Source organism: Rhopalosiphum padi, chromosome 2, assembly GCF_020882245.1.
Source record: "Rhopalosiphum padi isolate XX-2018 chromosome 2, ASM2088224v1, whole genome shotgun sequence".
Classification (NCBI taxonomy): Eukaryota; Metazoa; Arthropoda; class Insecta; order Hemiptera; family Aphididae; genus Rhopalosiphum; species Rhopalosiphum padi.
In genome coordinates, this window is record NC_083598.1 from 18,409,722 (window position 1) to 18,431,840 (window position 22,119).

The window sequence follows — 22,119 nt, forward strand, 5'->3', positions numbered from 1 at the left end:
TAATTTTATTATTAAATAGAACTATCCATCCTGGCATTTACATATCAACAGAATTTGATACTCTAGACCAAGACTAAGATAAACAGGTTTTCATTAACATATTAAAGTATTTTTGTTTAGCGTTTAACAGTTTATAAAGGAAAGGTTTGTAAATGAAATTAAACTATTTTTTTTCAATGATTTTTTTTATTAATAGATGAAAATAACTATCGTTTTCCACCAACACGAGGAGCAGCCTTTTGTTGTACAGATTTGGTTTGCACTTTCTTGGGTTGTTTCTACAGAAATAAAAAAAAATTTGAATAAAAATTATAATAAAACCATTTATAACAAATTTTACCTTCGTTTTTGATGGAGGTGGTGGAGGAGGCTTCTTAGCTGCTCTAGCAGCCTTCTTTTGGTCTTTAGCCGCCCTAAAAAGTTTAAATTTTAAAATACATATTCATATTTATGATAACAGATTTTCCTTAGCATAAATTACATTACTATATAACTAATTAATTAATTTAGGTACCCACCCAAGTAATAATATTTTTAAACGATACGTATCTTAGTACATAGTCTTTACTATCATGAAGGCAAAATTTATTTAAAATATCGGTATTGAGAGCAACTAAATGCAATAAATTACCTATTTATTTATTTATGTTTATCTCGACAGGTACTTTCATTATATCATTTAAATTCGATATATGAGTGTTTAAAAGATATATTATTTAATTTACCCTTGCCAGTACGTTCAAACTTATGTAAAATCAAAACACGATAAACAAGGGAAAAGATAATTAAGCACGTAGGAATATACAAAAATTATTTATATCTAGAATTATTATGATACATATATACCATTTATGAGTGGTGCCAAAATCAGTTTCAAATAATATTGTATTATAATAAAATGTGATGAGAAACTACTGATACAGTGATTAGTGAATTTGCTACACTAAAATATAAAATATTTAATTTAAATTAAGAATGACATGATATACTTAATACAATTGAATATGCTTATGTCTATCTCGACAGGTACTTTCATTATATCATTTTTAATTGATATATGAGTGTTTAAAAGATATATTATTTTACCCTTGCCAGTACGTTCAAATTAATGTTAAATCAAAACACGATAAACAAGGGAAAAGAAAAGGAAGTTAATAGGTAAATATCTCTTAAAAATATTATAATAAATTGACTATCATATTAAAATCTGAATGTTTATCTCGACAGGTACTTTCATTATATCATTATTGATGGATATATGAGTGTTTAAAAGATATATTATTATACCCTTGCCAGTACGTTCAAATTTATGTTAAATCAAAACACGATAAACAAGGGAAAAGAAAAGGAAGTTAATAGGTAAATATCTCTTAAAAATATTATAATAAATTGACTATCATATTAAAACCTGAATGTTTATCTCGACAGGTACTTTCATTATATCACTATTGATGGATATATGAGTGTTTAAAAGATATATTATTTAATATACCCTTGCCAGTACGTTCAAACTTATGTAAAATCCAAACACGATAAACAAGGGTTTAAAACAAAATTTAACTTTAAAATTATTAAGGTCTAATTTTGTAATTTAAAATAATAATATATTTCTGATAAATAATGTATTATACATATTTAAATAGCATGTAAGATACAAATTTTTAAAAATTCCATTTTACAAGTGGAATTAGTAGTAGATTTATTGACATTAACATACAATTTTTTTAATGATTTCTCGTATTAAAATTTAAGATTTATACTCAATTAAATAATAATAATGAAATATTTAAACATATATTAAAAAATATTAACCCTTCATAGATGGTTTCTCATCATGTTAAAATTCAAGATAGCAAATACTCGAATTAAAAAAATAATCATAAGGATCTAAATATTTAAACATACCTAAAATATATACAAAATATTAACCCTTCATAAATGGTTTTTCATCATGTTAAAATTCAAGATAGCAAATACTCGAATTAAAAAAATAATCATAAGGATCTAAATATTTAAACATACCTAAAACATATACAAAATATTAACCCTTCATAAATGGTTTCTCATCATGTTAAAATTCAAGATAGCAAATACTCGAATTAAAAAAATAATCATAAGGATCTTGATATATTCTATCATAAGAATCATACAACTTTTATTAAAGAAAACAAAAATATATTTTTTACTTAAATATTTCAATTATAGTTTTTCAGTAAATTTATTCTAGTTAAAATTATAAAATTTAAGTCATAGAAAATACTAATTGTATAAATATCATTGGATTTAATATTTTGGGACTTCTTATATAGAAGTCTTATTAGTTTGAATATTTCTAATTCAGTAATACTAATTGAACTGTATTTATAATATATTTAATGCTATAAAATTGTAGTTTTAAGTGTTTTAATCCAAGTACATATAGTAGAATAATATGCAATATTATTCATAAATGTTTTTCTCAGTATTGAATTTATTATCAGAATAATCAATAGTAGCAAATACTTATATAAGCATCATAGAAAATTATGTTTAACTATTAGCATAATTTTATTTCAAATTTACCAAAAAAATATATCTATGTACACGTAAAACCTATGTATTCTACACAAGTGAAATCTTTCATAAATGGTTTCTCATCATGTTTTAAATTCAAGATAGCAAATACTCGAATTAAAAATTAATAATCACAAAGATATCACTATTTGTATACAATAAAAAAATTAATATTAATTCTAAAATTGTAGCATAACCTTAAAAAATATTTCTTCAAATAGTTATTAGATTACATTATATATAATTTATTCCTCATATATTTGTATGTATCTTCAGTTTGAGATTCAAGATAGCAAATACTCGAGTTAAAAATATAATCATAGGATATAAATAAGTTAAGCTTGAAAAATCAACATTGTTTATTTAAATTCAATAATTTCCTCAGTCATGATTTCTAATCATTACGATTGTTCAATAGTAGCAAATACATATTTAAGATAATCACAGGATAAATATTCAGAGTAAACTTAAAATTCAATCATTGATCTAAAACAACTTCCTCATTAGTAATTTTTAATCATTACCGTTGTTCAATAGTAGCAAATACAAATTAAAAATAATCACTGGACATAAAATAGGTAGATATAAATACAATCATATGTTTATATTTAAGTCTTTTTACTAAAACTTAAACTATTCCTTAAAATTTTATTGTACATCTCGACAGGTACTTTCATTACATCATTTAAAATCGATATATGAGTGTTTAAAAGATGTTGTTTAATATACCCTTGCCAGTACGTTCAGATATAATATAAGATCCAAACACGATAAACAAGGGATAATTTTTACGATATAAATTCACTTTCAACCGAGTAAGAATTTTTTAAAATAACGGTAGTTTGAAATATTATCTCACTTGATGGCAATATCTCGTTGAGCTTTCCTCATCTCAGGTTTCATATTCCTCTTGGCCAAAATATCAGTGAGGGATGCACCGACGATAGCACGTTGGAATTTTTGTGTCCTCCTGGTCTTCTTTTTGGTCGTTTCTTCTTCTTGACCCTTGCGGTGCTTACGTCTAAACAATAGCAAGCAATAAGATACACATACAAAAGAAGGATAACATTCAACAATTGTTTACCTGTACAATATTGTCCATGTCACTTTACGGGGGTTCCTCTTCATTAAGTGAGCGCGCTCGCATTTTGAATTGAGGAAAGTGAATGTCTATATTGGTTATAAAAGATAGAATTATTTATGTGAAACACGGCACTCTTTGGAAGAGTTAGATGTTGGCAACCGTAAACGAAGACTATGAGCACAAAAACTTGCAAAAACAACTTACCTTTCCGTCAGCTTTGATCATGGTTTTGCCATGTCCTGGGTAGATTTTGTACCCACTGTAGGCGCAAAGTCCGATCCTAAGTAATAAATAAAACACAATACATTAACCATCAGTTTTGGATAGTTTGGCGGTATATTCGAAAGCGATATTTCGACGTCCATGATCGTCGGATGAGTGAAAAGTAAGGTAATTATATGGCGCCGAGTAACACCAAAAGCATTTGTCTACGTAAAAAATTTGCAAATCGTTACGCAAGCTAGATTAATGTGGATAAAACTTACTTCATTTTGACGAATTTACGAGAACTCCAACTATGGGTTATAAGAAAATGATTATCAACTCAGCATACAAGTGTTGTAGCTCAGAAATCGGTACTGCAAACAGCATTACGATCGACATGAAGTTGGTTACGCGATGCAGTGTGGCCAACGCTGATAATTTTTGGTGTATGCCCTAAATTTATTTGTTCATATAAATTTCATAAATGTTCAATTATTAATTTTTTTAGACTACAGTGAACGAATTCCGGAATATTAAAGTTAAAATTCTAACGCAGTAAAAGGGAAAACACTCATGTGAATATGTATACATAAATAAATCATACCTTGATCCTTATCTATTAAATGACTGTAATGTTTTTTTTTTAGTTTGATAACATAAATAATAATTGATGAGCATTGATGTCTTTTCTAAGGCAAATTAGTAATTACATTAATTACAATAATGTATTGGCAATTTAGCACCATGAAACCTCAATAATAATTATCTTTAAATTTTAATTCGTGATATTTGTTATTTAGGTAATAGCACGATTAAAGATACTATAGTAAAAATCATGAATAATATTATAATATATTATTATATGTAGGAAACATGAAAAAATTATACGTTTTATTTATCTGATGATAAAGTGATAACAGTATAACACCCACATGGCACAGGTTTGTGTATTTTAATGTGTAAGTGGCCGTGTCTCGTCGCGGTAGTATAAAATATGAAGATATAAATAGGCTTGCAGTGTCTACAATAAAAATTATATACTGAAGTTGATACTACTTAATATTCAAGTTTTAATACTATTGAAATGGTTTTGCCAAAACACTGAAATAAATGTACAATTTTGTTAATAGAGTTCCTAAAAGAGTAATAATATTTATATAAGTTTGTAAAATATTAAATAATACATTTTTAACCATATTGGATACATTTTACATAATATCTAGTTTAATTTCAGAAATCAAATACTAGAACATTGAATAAGTAGTATAGATAATTAATTGTTGAAGAAATTAATATAATAATAAAACCTAATCCAGCAATAAATATTGAAAACAATTTGTATACTCTAATATTCAATAATATACTAAATATTCCAAAAAATGTGTGCTTTGCTCAAAATATTTTTCCTTTAAATTCTATAAATTTTAAAGATTATCCCTGTAGAACTGCATAGAAAAAAAACTAAATATTATGTAAATCATAAAATTATGATCATTAATTATATTATTATAATATAATATATAAATTATATAATTATAAGTTATCAAATTTGCATTAACATTTTTAGTATTGTAGTAAATACATTTTTATGATAATACATTATCTAGATATTGTAAGTTATATTTTATGCCTTTTTCAGATTAATAGGTGTAGTTTCAAAACAAATATTTAGTTATTAAAGAAAGATTAATGGCATTGATATTTTGTAACTGCTATAATTTTTATTTAAAAATGCTATTGTATCAAAACAAATTTATTTTTTAAATAAATGATTTATGTTATTGATTAGTTACTATTGTTTAGTATTTCATAATACTATGAATATTATTATGCTTTATTTACTTATCTAATCTGTCATCCATGGATCAAATCATCCATTGATATGTTTCTATAAACAGGGTTAAATTTGAATGTAAATATAACAAATTATTCGTATTTTTATAAAATTTCAGGTATCACTAAATAATAATAAATATTAAATAAAATACCTTATTTTAAAGTAAGTTTTAATCCGACCAATAAAAATAATGAAACAATAATGGAAATGAGTTAGATATAATAATATAGAAGATATACAGGTCAACTAGGAATACTGCAAGTATCACTTCCTGATTCGTCATTTTCATCATCACTGTTTTCTAAATCATTTTTGTTATCATCTCCATTTTCAGAAGTTGTTTTCTGATCATCTTTAGTCCATTCGATCCTCGGAACTGCACACTTGGGACATAATTCCAAGGAGCTTGAGCACTGATGGCACATCGTATGGTATGCTTCTTTGACAGTCTTATTATGACATTTGTTGCAGTTCTTGGGTGCTTTTAGCATCTTATATTTTTTGTACTTGATTTTCCATTCCAATATGTCCTTACACCGAGGGCAAACGCTATGAATTTGTATTGAATTCAAACGTTTGGTACGTATGTTTGTATCATGGAGATTATTTTTAAACGCAAATCGATTTTGATGTTTTTGTGGTCGAATGCGTGCTGCATTTCCTTTCTGGCTACTCATGACGTCAACTAGAAAAAAAAAATTAAAAGCCGATAAGTACAATATGAAATAGATACGTTGCAAACAAAAACTAGACTACCTTAAATTCAATTTTAAATGGTCCAATTAATAATAATTTTCAGTTATTTCTGTGCGAATCAGTCCAATTTCCAGATACTGCAGAAAGCACGCCGCAAATATTAGATAAAGACATGGTAACTGATAAAGAAACTATAGATAAGCGACTTGTTCAATACAAAAAGACAAAATATTAAGCGCTTGCGGTGTCGTTCTTTTTAACTATTACCAAGAGGGACGGCTACTGTTTCTAGTTACATTGCCACATCCTTATGAAACAAATCTTCATTTGGGTGCCTATAATTCATCAACAATAATTTTATTTTCATTATTTAAATTTTAAATTATCAAGCACTAACTTTTATAGATTCTGAGCGGAGCGATGAATGTATTGATTTTACTATGATTTGTGTTTTTTTTTCTGAATGGTCTACAAGTAGTCAATAAAAAATTATTCACTATAAGTCAAAATTCTTGAAAAATTAATTCCCATAAAAGTTATTATTATATCTATCAAAAAATATCAAAATTACTCAGGCACATTTTTGTTTTATATATTATATGTATCTATTTGAAGTTAGAATCTTTTTAAAATTCTTCAAAATTACAAACTATTAGGTATTTAGTTAAAAATCATAAAAACATTAAAAACTTTTCTTTTTGAATCTTAGTTTTGAAAATTTAATACAAGATTCATCATAAACAGTTCATAAATCATAATGACATTATAAAATGTAAAAAATGTAAAAAGACAATTATTTTTTATAGACATTTGGAGTTTGGACGAAATTACCTATTTTATCTAAACGAACGATAAATAATGATAATATATAGTTATGTTATAATTTAAAAATAATATTCGGGAGACCTTAAATTTTTTACGTATATTATATTATTATATGATTTATGTTTTACACAATGATATTATTGATTTATTTTAGAATATAGAATATTACCTATTTATTTATATATATATTATGAATCTATTTTTTACTGTTTTACGGTAGATATTTACAGACAGAGATATTATAACATTTTAAATAATATTTAATAATGAAAAAAAATAACTAAAATAATAATAATTAAAAAGTTGATATACCTGGGTATAAACCCGGTTTAAATATATTTGTACATTATTTATATATTATTATAATTTATAATAATTAAATACTAGGTAATAATATAATAAATACAATATTTTCGGAATAATTAAATTATTAACCTGATTTAATACTAAATTTGGTACTAAAAGGAAAATAAATAACTTTAATACCTACCTATAGGCTATAGTTATATTTACATCAAAAAAGCACCAAGTACTGTATCCGTTTAGAATCGTTTTTCGTATAATATTATGATTAGGACTAGGATTTCTATATGCAGTAAAAAATTGTACAATAATAAATAATTTTATTTACCAAAATATGCAAAAACAATTTTTTTTTAAATATTAGTCAATTTATGTTTAATTATAAATTAATTGTTTAAAGTATGTTTTTTAAATTTTTAAATGTGAACGACCGGCGATTAAATCGAAGATTTATATTGGCTGAAACAGTGAAACTACTGAAACTCCTTTCCACATCACACAATGTTGTTGAAGCATATATTTAAATGACGCGATTTGTCCCGAATTTAAAGTAATATTAACATCTTTTTCTTCCGTTTTATATTCACCGTTTATAATGTTACACGTTTTTAGAAATGTTTTAAATCCCTTATTCTTATTTAGTATTAAGTCCATTTTAGTTTAGATAGGTAGTATATTTACGATAATTTGACAAATAAACTTTTAATAAACCAATAATTATAGACGTCCATTAAATAAGTACCATTTAAAATTAACAAGATTCTCAAATATTTATATATATGCAATTATATGCATTATGTTTGAAATATGCAAAAATATGAAGAAAAAAAATTGTACTAAAAGACTAAAATAAAAAAATTGCATAATTTACTTGTCTATAAATAACTTAGAAAAAGTCAAAATACAAAACAAAAACAAAAAATTTTTTGCCGTAAACAATTTTTAACATTGTATTTCAAAAATATTTATTATTCAGACTGAGCAATGTATTGTGGTTTTATAATAATGTGGTGAGGTTTTGTTTTTGTTATGTACTTGTGTGTGTGACTGCGTTTTAGAGATGTTTATAAATGCTTCGTTTTGTAACGTGGGGTGTGGTTTTCTAGTTTTTGGTAGAATGGTAGACAATTTAATCTATAGTATTCTAGTGGTCTAAAATTGAATAATTAAAATTCCATTAATTTTTTTAAATCGTTAAAAACTATCAAAATACAAATACAAATGTAAATATTTACACACATTTGTTCTTTTGCCATATTATAATTATTATTAGGTAATTATTAATTAGGAAATAAATTACAACAACCGCACAAATTATAAATTTTCAATAAATAATTTCATTAAATTATGTTAGCATTTCTAGACACATAATAACTAATAATTATTAAAATAATTTGTACTTTTTTGATTTATTTATAGACATTTAATGTTGTCCACTTTTCTACTTTTTTTTTAACAAAGTGGATAAATATTTTATTTACGATTACATTTTTGAAATGTATAAAAGATCTATTGTAAGTTGTTTGTATAGTAAAATAAGGACACCATTTTATCTACAAATATCTATTCATACAATCCAAGTCCAGATTAAGAGGGGGCCATGGGCCCACAACGTATATAAAATAATAGTAGGTCCTTGGCGAATAGTACGATTTTTTTTTTTTTAAATCAGAAATATTTAGATATAATAATAATAGTCTATTTTGTATATTAAAAGAAACATGTACAATTACTTAAACAAATAACATTTTTATTTTTGTATTTAATAAAGTAAGAAACAAATTTATAAATATAATTTTTTTTTGTCTGAAATATTTTTATTTGTGGGTCACACAAATTTTTTGATTATGCTTATATGCCCCTAAAATTTTTTGGCCCAAGGCCCAAAATTATTTTAATCCGGGCTTGATACAATCATACCTATCTATTTATGTAAATTGTTTGTCACTATTTTCAAAATTATACACTAATTTCCAGAAATGTGTTTAATAATTTAAAATAACCGAAGTTGTCGCTTTTTTATGTTTGTAGCAGCTGTTGACTGTTGAATTTACCTTCTCATTATTGAATTCAACATATTCGACTGCATGTCTGCATCTACGAGGTACCTAAGTTTTTGACAAGGCTGTATTTGAACCTATATGTTATAACGTAATGACTAATGACATACCGAAACCGTTAAATGTCTTAGTTGGATAGCGCACATATATGATTTTTTTCAATAAGAGTTGTGCTGATAATAATTTTCCAAAATTACAAACTTCATGCAAGAACACAACTCAAGGGGGGAAGTTATGATTTCTTTATTTTGTCCCACACGCTGTGATGGTCATGGCCTATGCCCTATAGGCATGTACCTGCAGTTGCCCTTAAAAATACCTTTTTATATCAATTCACCATAACTACCTATGGCAAAATACACCAGCTGCATTAATCAAATGTACCAATTGTCCTAACATATTATTATTATATACATGATTATAATACTAACCTGTAAAATAGGAGAGGTAATTAAAATCCATTGATTAAATAATACACACATTTCTGTCTGCCATAATCAACATCAAGTAATTAATTAATTAAATTTCTTTAAAAATCTTGACGTATTGTCTAGTAAGTTGGATATTTATTTCATAATCCTATAGGGATAATTTATTTTGCACGCATAATTTGTAAATATAAATTATGTTTATATTGTCAAAAATGTAACAGTAATGTAATATTCAATAAGACAGTCAATATGCTGATAGGAGAACATTAAATAAAAAATGACACGGCAAATAATAATAAACTATTTAAAAACAAAAATTTATTCTTTAATTTTTGGTATTTATTTATTTGACAAAAGTAATAATTTGCTTGTTCAAATTGCGTTATCTATGTACATAAAACTTTTTAATTTTAACACAAAGAAAAGAAATTGTTTAATATTTGTCATAACTCTCAATAAATTAAAAAGGAAAAAAAATACATCTGTAGAAAATTATTTTAATATATATTATTCTAAATACCCAACTAGAATAGTAAAATACTAACAATATCATCATTATCTATTAGTTCACTTTTATCATATACAACTAGTTAAATTATTTTGATTCTAGCCAGTTCTGTTTAAATTTCATTTAGCAAAACCAATTATTTTATTAAGTCAATCATGTCCATTCATATTATATATTATGGTAACAAAAGGAAAAAATATCGCAAACAACAACAAATTGACTAAAAAAAATTTGTCATGAAAATTGAATATCCAAAATTCCAAAGACTAAGATACATAATGGACCCACAAGTCGGCTAACAATTGTTTGTCATGTCGAGTACACTATCAAAAATCTAAATAAACACCGCGGCCATATTATAGGTACATGTTGAATAATAGCGCTGCCGTGCGAAGCGGCTTTAAAAGCGTTATTTCTGAACAAATAAAAATGTTTCAAAAAAATGTTGATTTTAAAAAATAAAATGAAATTTAGGCCGAAGTACTTATTATAATATTTATATTTTGTTTGGATTTTTAAATAACAAGAATGAATGCCCAAGATTAGTAATAAATGCAAGTTTAGAAATATAGTATTTAATTTAAATTATGTATATAATATGATGATTATGGCTCTCTCTAGCGTGTTTGTAGTGTTTTTTTCTTTTTTTTCTGTCGTGAGTCCTTTAACGACCCTCCTCCCCAATACCCCTCTTAATCGGTTATAGTACAAAATGTATAGGAATCGACTGCACAAAAAGATGTACCTAACAATGGTCAATCTTTGACGTTCTGTTGCACCAAGTGCCCGCCGAAGTTATTTTTGCCATTCAATTGATGAGTTGCTCCGCTGCGTTTGCCTCGAGTCATGTTGCCAAAACACACAGATGAACTGGTGCTGACGCCCGAGTCTGAAGACTTTTCACTGGAAGTACATGAGTTTGGTTTGGCAGCGGTGGAAGTGTTGGCGGTGTCACCAGACTTCGGTGCCTTCTTACCATACTCAGGCGACGATAGGGTCGCGTCGTTACCGTTGTTTGCCGAGAAACGCGGTTTTGGTGTAAGCTTTGACTTGGCAACGTCAGCTCCAGGGATGATCGCTCGTTGGCTGTGGGCTGCTTCCTGAGAGTCGTCGCAGCTCGGATCCGTTTTATTCTCTTCGGTGCTGCTAGAATCGTCTTCGGGCGCTGTCAACAAAACAAGATTAGTAATAATAATACTACTACTACTAATAATAACAATAACAATATCAATACTAGCAGCATATAACAACAATGACGATAAACTACGTAAAATCAAACTATATAGGTACTCACACTGATAGTCATGCATGACCTGGACAGCTGCCAATATTTTTGCTCTTTGTTCCGGGGCCATAATACCCATATAGTCCAAGTCCGCTTCACGTATTTCACAGAACGACTGTAAGTCTCCAAAACCGTTCATCGCGAATACGGACATTTGTTCCTGGTTCAAATAACACATATAAAATATATTAGAAAGATTATAGGTATGATATAATGTCAATTCGTGTGAACAGATTAATGAAAAAAAATACACTGCACTCACCTCCATGCCGATGGTCCGCAAGAGCTGGAGCAACGACTTGGGCCTATGTTTTGCGTTCTGTTTGCTCTTCTCGAGCCCGTTGCTTTCATTCACTAATGGTTGGACCTTTCCAAACTTGAACGTGCCTATCCTATCACAGCCTTTTACCATCCCCTTCCAAATACCGCTGGCGTTCATGGTGGTCACCAGTATTACGTCACCTTTCTAAACAGAAAACAAAAAAACCGGATTAGTCGTTACAAAAGGTGTGTAGAATTCACGGGTCATTCGTACATTGAATTTTAAAGCGTCTTTTTCGTAAGGGTTTGGGCTACTGTTGGCCACGGCCCGCGCCAACGCTAACACTTGCACTTTCTGCGTCCCATCACAAGAAGTCGGTGATTCCTCAGAGCTCTGAGACGCTGCTCCCATCAATGCTTGGGCACCTAAACAAAAAAATCCACAAACGTCACAAATGTCCTGCAGTGTTGAATAAGAAAGTTAATCTTAAGAAGTAATTGAGGTGAGTAGTCGGTAAGAATAAAAAGTGGGGTGAGGGAAGGGTAAAATATAATATTTAATTTATTTAGTGTGATGAAATTTTTATTTTATTTCTAATTTAAGGAGTGCCATTTATTAATATACCGATTTATTTATTTTTCACATTTTTTTTTAGCACATATTTTTTAAGAAATTTTGATTTTTTCAAAAATCGCATTTTTGTGTTTTTTAAAATTCGAAAAAGTACTGGATAATAGTGCACGTTAATAAATTTAACTTTTCGAATAAATAATCGTTTAAAAGGTTAAATTATAGTAATTAATATTAATATATTATGTACCTAATAGCTTTTTTTATGTTTTATAAAATTGTATGTAAAGACAGTATTATACTAAAGTACTAGATTAAAGGTGTATATACAGTAGATAAAGTTAAATAACTTACAAGTTATATGTTCAAACTTTGATTAAGTCATGTGATATTTTCAAAACAAAAAATTGTTCTTAACAATTTAAAGTAAAAAAGCGGTTCTTATTAAAAAAAGAGTTATGAATCTCTACATGACACTCCTAAATGATATAAAAATCTGTTATTCAAAAAATAATAATTTTAATAAATACACAATTTATGTATAAAATGTAGAGGGTGACCTTCTTAGTTATTCAGTATTCACGTTGTATAACAAGCATATTGTGTGTGTATGTGTGTGTAATAAAAAAAACTTACTAGAAGTACTCGGTAAACTCTCTGCAGAACTATGATGTCGGTTAGGTTTCTGGTTTTGTTTCAGTTGTTTCGAGGATGTTTTGGACCTGTGGTGGTGTTGCCTTTTACTATGACGCTGAAAAAACAAAGCGGGTTTTTATTATTAAACTATGTAAATTTTCGGTAAACAGCGGAAAAACTTACAGGCGATTGTAAAAACGAGTCCTCTTGATCGGCATAGTCCGAACTGTGTCCAGGTGACACTGCGGTGTCCATTCCCTTTACAAAACGAAAACGTTAAACGAGCGACCATAGTTATTTTTAAGCAACCAACAAGCACTTACGTTCATTCTGAGCCTGTGATAAAGTTCCTGATCATAGTCCGAACGGTTGGTCTCCACGGATAACGATGACATTCTAGAACTATACAAGAACAGAAACGTTCAAATATTGGTAAAATCATTTTTCATTAGTTAATATTTTTTAATTTATCTAACCATTAATGATGCAAGTAGTACGATTATAAAACATGTGTTACGCAATTCGGTCTTTTTTATCTAACAAAAATAGTGTGTTTAAAAAGCCCCGTATGAATCAAATTATATATCCATAGAAAATCAATATACCTATCTAAATGAGGTATTTTCAACAGTAATTTAAAAGTATAACCTATGTCATTAAATTATAGTATAGATACATCAGAGGACTGTTGAAAAACCGTATTAAATATATTAACGTGTTACCATCTCAAAAGAGTTTCTTATGGTGACATGAAACTTAGGGATATAATTGTAAATTTGTTTTTGTATTTTATTTCGGGCGAATATTTTCTACGATAATTATGACGCACGTTACGTTCGGGTGAACTAAAATGTCAGTCTACTACTTCGCGTACTGTCAGTTTGACTTTTCTGTACTTACGAAATGTTAAAAAGGTCATAGTATATAATATATTATTATACATAAATATAACTGTAGAGAAAACGCTACGCACTTTGAAGTTTGAACTTATTGCTGGTATACGCTAAATGGTGTGGTTTTTTGACAGCACGTTAAATTATATTTTGGATTTGTGGAACGAAGGTTAAACTTAAGTAGTTTGTCAACTTAAACTTTACCAAATTAATAATGAAATAATAATATAATGAACTATGGAATATCGATGATCTTAATGATGCATCGAATTTAAATAGAGAATAAAATTTATTTATGTTTATAAGATTATAAAATATAAATACAATGGTATAATTATTTACTAAAAGTTTATATTAGAATGAAAAAAATTATTGTACTTTGATGTACAAAATGTAAAATTTATAATATTAAAACACAATACTAATCTTTTCTATAAATAAAATACAAAACAATATAATTTATTATATTATACAACAATATATTTACTTAATTTATGCATATAATATACTGACAGAAGATTTTTCAGGTTTAATATATTGTAGTAATTAATATGCCGTTTTAAATATAAATAATATTTTAATATGCGCCCAAGTACCCTCCGCGCGTATACCATAATATCTGTCTCCCTTTCTACCCGGAAATACCTCGTGGCATAGCCTTTGAAAAATCCTGTTGTTTCACCGCTGATTGTCAGATAAAATGTTCACCCAAACGAATTATCCCAGTATTAAAACGAGTCTCTTTTAAAATTTAATTTCGCTTTCTAAATAAATATAAAATGTTAATTAAATACGATGGTTTTAGTTAATAAGACTGTATTTAATTTAAAAACAAAATACAAATATTGAAAGCCACAATTGTAATTTATAATGTTTATTGTATTCTTAATCTTAAAAGAACTAGATGTATATATTTATCTAAACTTAACTGTCTATACATAGATATAATTTATCAAATGGTAATGTTTTTAAAGAATTAAGTAATAATGAGATTGTAGAAATACTCTACACCGTATACTTGGTATAAAATCTATGAGAAATACATGTTTAACCGTAAACAAAAATAATCATAATAAAATATTATTTACTACATTTTAGCAATAGTTTAAATACTATCATATATAATTATAATTATAGGTAACAACTATCATACAAATAATGTTGAATCTACCTATGTTTTGGTTGAAAATCACAGAAGATGATATTTTATTCTTAACTACCAAAACAATCATTCTTAAATTGGAGTCTAGCACAAATTGTCGTTCTTTGAACTGTCGTAAGTTATCAGAACTCTCATTATTTTTATTTAAAATATGACCAATATTTGTTTGCACACCATTATTCATAATTTTTTTTCACTAAAAAATAATTATTTTTATAATGGAATAAAAGTGTCTTTATCTTCAATCGTTAAAGTTCGTATTAAAAGTTTTTAAGATGAATGCAGTATTATACATATATAGTATTTTATAAGTCAAGTTTATAGTTCATCTTAAATAATTATAATAATTTTAAGATAAATAATGAAATTAAATACTTTTTATGATAGAAATAAAAGTGGTTATCAGTTTGTTAAAAATATTATCTCTGGGACAAATGTATTTCACTTTAAAATAAAATACAATATTTTACACAGAGTTTACTTTTAACATTTATGTTGTGTTTCAAGTATTTTACTAAATTTATAACTATACAAGTAGAATAATTAAGTCAATAAATCTATATTATAAATTTTGCAAATAGTTGATCTATTGGAAATAAGACGTAGTAGATTGCATTTTAGACTTGACATTTAATACTAAACGAATGTTTACTACTCAAAGGTTATTCAATATTTTAATGTACTGATTGTATCTGAGCATTAAAAAAAAGTTTTAACAAAAATTGTGATTTATTAAAATTATTATCCTTTAGGTATAAAATATAAAAATAAGCTATCAGAATCGATTTCAAAAATGTTGATTCATCATAATTTATTCATATAAAATTTGAAATGACATCACACCCATTAAAACACCTATATATACACCCATAAAACAATGTCTACCCTAAATAACGGGCCTGCACCTGAAACGTGTTAAGTTTGTTTTTTGCTTTCATGATTTAAAATGTTAACAAATAAGTGCTAAAAAAAACACCATAGTCCATAAAAACATATTTTATCTAAGGACCGGTGACGTGGGAAAATCTCCGGGGACGGAGAGGGACCATAATTCTGTTTAAAAAATTATACAGGTAGACTTCATATAGATTATACATTATTACAAAGTATAGAGTTGATATACATAATTATAAATTAGAAAACAGAGTGACGAGGTGATATCCATGTCTCAACGGATGTATATAGGGCGATTCTTTAATCAAATAAACACAAATTATTTCAAAATATATAAACGCTTTTGAAAATATTTTTCTTGCATAATTTACAGTCGAAATAAAACAATTTTTTTTTAAATTATATTTTTTAATATTTTTGAGTTTTTACTTTTTTGAATGGTGACAACAAATATTTTGAAACTCATATTCTGAAGCAGAATATTTTTTAGGTATTTTGATACAAAAAAATCGAGTACCTAGTTTATGAGTTATAACTAAGTATTTAAATTTTAGATTAGCGAAGTGAAGAGGTATGGGGTTACTCCGCAAAACGTTGCTCTACTACTTCGCTTACATAACCTTTAAATACTTGTAACTTATAAACTATTCGTTCAAATTTCGATTTTTATGAATTGAAATCCTTCGAAAAATATTCTGCTTTAAAATAAAAAAATTAAAAATATATGATGTCATTCAAACAAGTAAAAATAAGATAAAAAAATTATAGCGATAAAAAGAATGTTGTTTTATTTCGACTAGAAATTTTTTTTCTCCAAAAACATTGATGGTTTTTGAAATAATAAATGTTGTAGGTACAATAATAGAACTAGCTACTATACATTATATAGGTTCGATATGAATAAAGATTGTAGTCTCGTTGTCGGGTAGGAAAAAAATGGGTTTCGCTAATGCTTGGAATTGTCAACATAATGTCGCAGGCAAGCTGCTATATTAGGACTAATTATTGTTGATGATGTTTTCTGTAATACATATTAATAATTTTATAAACACCACAATATCGTAGGGAGTTTAAGCTTCTGATTTATATATTATAGTATTATACTATTATAGTTAAATAATCGAAAGAAAAATCGACGATATAGCGTCTAGAACAGGGTTCGTCGCCAATCTTTTTAGGAACATTGGTTGATCGTTATAAAAATTAATTTTAACATTATCGGTCAGCCACAAACCTTATCCAAAACCACCTAAATATTTTATCAACTTGGTATAAAGAATGGGGGATAAAAGTTAACGAAACCAAATCCATCCACTGCACGTTCACACTTCGTCAAGCTGTTTGCCCTCCTGTGTACCTCAATCACCTTCCACTTCCATCTGCCCAAAATGTTCGTTATTTAGGCCTACAACTCGACCGTCGGCTAACTTGGGCAACACATATTCACACCAAACGAATTGCTTTAAATAACCGATCTCGTCAACTACGTTTTCTCTTAACAACTAAACATATAAATCTTAAAAATAAACTTCTCCTATACAAACTACTCCTCAAACCAATATGGACTTATGGCATTTAACTTTGGGGTGCCGCCAAACCCTCCAATATTACTAAGATCCAATCATTCCAATCTAAATGCCTGCGACAAATAACTAAAGCTCCATACTATGTATCCAACGACACTCTCCACAAAGACCTATCAATCCAAACAGTTAAAAACGTTGCCAAGATTTTCTACAAACGCATGCACTCCAATCTCCACAACCATCGCAACCCCTTAATTTCAGAACTATCTGTCCCCACTATTCCTGGTGACCCCAGAAGGCGTCTAAAACGAACATGGTGTCGTGATCTACTAATAGACTAACCCCCACCACTACATGTCATGAAGTACCATCAATGGTTGGCCTCTTCACTCAAGCCCCCTGTCTGAATTGATGTAAATAGCCGTAATTTAACTTAACTTATTACGATTTGTAACTTTGTTACTTTATATTATGTCATTTTGTCTTTTCTATGTTAACTTTAATCACTTGTGCTTATTGTAAATAATTATTTTACAGATTGTACAATTTTCTAGCTTAAAAATAAAATAAAAATAAAAAAAACATTATCGGTCGATCGCGTAATAAAAAATCGGATAATGTGGATTATTCTCTTATTCTCAAATAATTATTCTTTGAAGATTGGATTTTTTTTATTTTTGCTCATCAAACAAATATCTTCCTAAAGACCTAAATTATCCGGGATTTCGACCACAAAGGACTGAATGTAGCTTAGTTGTTTTAAAAGGTACGCGACCCCCGGTCTAGAATAACCGCTGCAGGAAGAGTACAATACTGTCTATGTCTACATACTCGTAAAATTATATTATTTTATATTATATATTAGTATATCCTCGACAGTATACAAAAATTATTTAAAAGGTTCGTTTTACCGAAAAGTATTAACGTTTTTAGAAGTATTTTTTTTTATAAATTATAATCAGTACAAAGCAACAATTATTTGCAAAAAAAAATTGAATAATGAACGATTAGATAATTAATTATAAGCTATTATGTACTTATAAATATTATATAACTTAAACGAACTGAGTGGAGTGGAGTGGCATAAGGATGCCCAGAAAAATGATGGTCCACTAATCCGCTTATCTAAATATTAACTTCCTACAGAAGTCATTAAAGTATGTAGTTTGCTTTAAAATGAAAAATACATTTTGTCATCATCGAAAAAATTAAAATAATTACATAATAAAAACGATAAAAATCGTAAATAAAATGTTGATTTGAGTAGGTAATTAAATTGAGTAATATTTTCACATTAAACAATCCTACTTTATGAGATATTTTGTGTTCCTGTAAAATACGAAGAGATATTTTTCGGAAAATATTTTGGACGCATGAAATACCTAATATGATTATCGTATTACAGTTGTACGATATACTTAGAAGTATATAAAAATAAATGGTTTTAAAAAATGTCTAAAAGCTACGAGGGTCCGGGCATATAAATAAAAATTCATGTAGTGATGTATCATAATATTTATATAATCGTGTAGTACACTATTATATATGTATATATTATTACCAAACGCTTTGGACATCAGAAGTAGCGTAGTCTCCGCTTTCCCTGTTCTGTCGTCTCAATGGTATTATGGTAGTAGGTTGACCGGATCCGGAAGCGGGCAACAAGAGTCCGGTGGCCGTCTGCCGGTGATGGCCACTGCCGCTGCGATGGCGGTGACCGCCGGACAACGATATGTCACCGGCACTGCGCAACGATATGACGGAACCGGAATTATTGTTCCGAGGCACTTTGTGTTTAGTGTATCCGTAATAAACTCTGAAAACGGGATATCGGTAATAGTAATTACAAATCTGAATGCCAGCCAAACACGGTATAATGTATATATAATTGTGCACCACACCCGCGGGGGTGCGAGAGATAGCAAACAATAAAAGTATAAATCTAGGGTAAGTAGAGTGAGGACGACTCAAACTTCTCTGGTTTACCCGATTCTTTGATAGTTCTTGTAAATGGCTCCAGAAGTAAACGATAAGATATCAACATTTTCTGGGTAACGGAATATATTACATATATGTACCTAACGATTCTTCTTTTTCTATTTGTTACACACTGCGCTGTTATTCTATTGAGAAACTGAAATTCTGATAAGAGTTTTTATATTATGTGTACCTATGTAATATTCCTAATAAAATAAAGAATATAAAAAATTAAGTAGACGCGGTTACCTGCAGATATATATATATGTACAAGTTAGTTGAGTTAATTCTTCTCAAATTATGGTCTTAAATAAACTTAAAAATCACAAAACTCATTATTTTAATCAATTCGTAATTACTTATTTAAGCATAAAAAGAGGAGCGGCAGATCGTTCTCTTAAAAAATCACCCTACACGACAGTATACACGATAGAATCTATTCATTGCTTTTTTCTCACAAATCTCTGTGGACATCCTAAATTCTTATAATGATTTTTCTCGTTTTGTATATACCTGTTGTTGGCGTGTTCCATGAGCAGCTCCTCGGGGTCCGACTCGTACGGAGGTTCGTCGTACCAGTGTCTGAGCATGTCGTCGTCGTACATGTAGGTCTCGTCCGAATTGTTACAACGGGCCACGGGCTTGCCAGGTCCGCCAACACCTCCACCGTACCGTAAAAGACCGTGACGAATCTCTCGGAGGATGTCTTCGTGTTCTCGGTCGAAACGTTCTTTCTTGATCATGGCCTCTTGGACTTTCAACTGCGACAATATACGCACCAGTGCTTCGATTAGACATTATAATACAGAGTATATTGATAAGCATAATTTATATATTGTAATAATATATGTTCGATGAACTGTGTTTAAAATGTTTGAGAATCCGTCACGGGACGTACCTCTTGAAAAAATTCACCGCACACCAGCCTGTCGACGGACCGTTTTTTAGTGATATTTATACACAGCCAAGGCAATTTTCGCACACGTATATCGTTATTATATTATATTGTAATATATTATACCTACATGATATTTGTACACCTATACATGATACTCAAACCGTACAGGGGAAAGAATATTATTATTTTCGGCTCGCCGTATAACTTGTTCCCCGCCTTATAAGCGCGCATAACAAGATTAATGTTACTCTAGACGGCAGTAACGGCCGCCGTCGCACATGACCTTTAATGGGTCCCTGCGGGTCGTGAAACGCGAGCGCATTAACACACCACCGTCACCGAGTATATGGGTTTCCGCACGAAAATAACACGCGTATACCCATCACGATCGTGTGTACGCGTTATTCTGGGTGTGTGTGTGTGTGTGTGTGTGTGTGCGCGCACGTGAGAGAGAGAAAAAAAGGTATAACCACAAAGGCGTCGGCAGTCGAAAAAAGGGGCAACCGTATAATATGTATATAGGTTACCCTGTTTTTCTCCCTCACTCTTTCTCTCTCTCTCGCGCGTATTCATTCGGTGCAGCAGTGGCGTTGAAAAGTTTTTAATGACTCGACTCGGCTTCCTCTTCGCGCGCGCACCACCTAATCTGACTTTAATGTTGTTTATTAGCGTAGGTATAATACGTGTATATATACGTGCCTCCACCACTGCGGTTTCGTTCTATTTACGCATTGAATATATCTTCAACTAAAACGCAGATAATATAATAATATGTGTAGACAAAATCGCAAGTACCCAAATATAATATATTACAAACGTGGTTGCACCTGGTATCGGATGAAGAGGAAGTGGAGGGGGTGAAATGGAGTGAGATCGATTTGCAAAAAAAATATATAAATAAAACGGCGCCTCTATTCGTATAGGTACGCACAGAGTTGCTGTAGTGAATGAGGGAAACTATTTCGATAAAAATAAAAATAAAAAAACCGAGGAAACTCGAAAACCGAAGCTTTGTTGTCCGTTGTTTATTGTAGGACAGGGTTGTTTTTTATTATTTCATTTGCCCGACACGCCCTCTGCCGCGATCGGAAATCGTATGCGCTTTATTTCCCCAAAAAGTCTCCGGGTGTGCCAAACTGTACGCTATGTATTAGTGAACGATATACGTTTTCGTAGATTCGGTCAAAACATGTATACACGACAGAAAATAATGTGTAGGTATCTATACGCCTGTAAGGCGACCGACCGGTGACTTTCGTTTTTGTTGTTAATTCTAAGGGGAAAAAATGTACAATGTACAATAATTATTATTTTGTATCAGTGCAAAAATCATATAAATTAATTTTATTTTGTGCATAACTCCAAAATTTTAGAAAATAAGTACCTAAGGGTACTATACCTTATGGCTATATTCATACGAAATGTAAAGCTATTACGTACAGCTCTCGTTATACGAGTTTAACAAGAGATAAATGTTCGTATAATGCGATATTTAAACGGTTAAAATCACGTTTA

At 28.9% G+C, this 22,119-nt stretch overlaps 3 protein-coding genes across 3 annotated transcripts in view; all 3 read right to left on the reverse strand.

Moving 5' to 3' along the window:
• Nucleotides 1–166: 166 nt before the first annotated feature.
• Nucleotides 167–4,281, reverse strand: LOC132923330 (large ribosomal subunit protein eL24). Its single transcript, XM_060987244.1, has 6 exons — nt 4,123–4,281; nt 3,842–3,917; nt 3,638–3,723; nt 3,413–3,574; nt 341–413; nt 167–278 (listed from the first exon to the last, which is right to left on the reverse strand). Exons 1-6 carry the CDS (start codon nt 4,125–4,127, stop codon nt 207–209), a joined length of 474 nt encoding a protein of 157 aa, XP_060843227.1. The 5' UTR covers nt 4,128–4,281; the 3' UTR covers nt 167–206.
• A 1,545-nt stretch (nt 4,282–5,826) lies between these two features.
• LOC132923331 (uncharacterized protein C9orf85 homolog) lies at nt 5,827–6,591 on the reverse strand. Its single transcript, XM_060987245.1, has 2 exons — nt 6,435–6,591; nt 5,827–6,363 (listed from the first exon to the last, which is right to left on the reverse strand). Exon 2 carries the CDS (start codon nt 6,353–6,355, stop codon nt 5,921–5,923), a length of 435 nt encoding a protein of 144 aa, XP_060843228.1. The 5' UTR covers nt 6,356–6,363; nt 6,435–6,591; the 3' UTR covers nt 5,827–5,920.
• Nucleotides 6,592–10,296: 3,705 nt separating this feature from the next.
• The window catches only part of LOC132919636 (uncharacterized), a 71,294-nt gene continuing 59,471 nt past the window's right edge, over nt 10,297–22,119 (reverse strand). Inside the window, exons 7-15 of the mRNA XM_060981371.1 lie at nt 20,220–20,467; nt 19,291–19,545; nt 13,578–13,656; nt 13,438–13,512; nt 13,255–13,369; nt 12,322–12,473; nt 12,049–12,252; nt 11,796–11,946; nt 10,297–11,666 (exon numbers count right to left, since the gene is read on the reverse strand). Of these exons, the coding sequence (XP_060837354.1) occupies nt 11,257–11,666; nt 11,796–11,946; nt 12,049–12,252; nt 12,322–12,473; nt 13,255–13,369; nt 13,438–13,512; nt 13,578–13,656; nt 19,291–19,545; nt 20,220–20,467 (1,689 nt within the window). The 3' untranslated portion in view covers nt 10,297–11,256. The remainder of the gene's footprint in view (nt 11,667–11,795; nt 11,947–12,048; nt 12,253–12,321; nt 12,474–13,254; nt 13,370–13,437; nt 13,513–13,577; nt 13,657–19,290; nt 19,546–20,219; nt 20,468–22,119) is intronic.

Bases quoted from the DNA above. Each gene is read 5' to 3' on its own strand.
- LOC132923330 (XM_060987244.1), bottom strand. The intron at 3,724-3,841 runs GTAAGTTGTTTT...TAACCAATATAG, and splicing joins TGATCAAAGCTGACGGAAAG to ACATTCACTTTCCTCAATTC. The intron at 3,575-3,637 runs GTAAACAATTGT...GCTATTGTTTAG, and splicing joins ACATGGACAATATTGTACAG to ACGTAAGCACCGCAAGGGTC.
- LOC132923331 (XM_060987245.1), bottom strand. From the start codon at position 6,355: ATGAGTAGCCAGAAAGGAAATGCAGCACGCATTCGACCACAAAAACAT.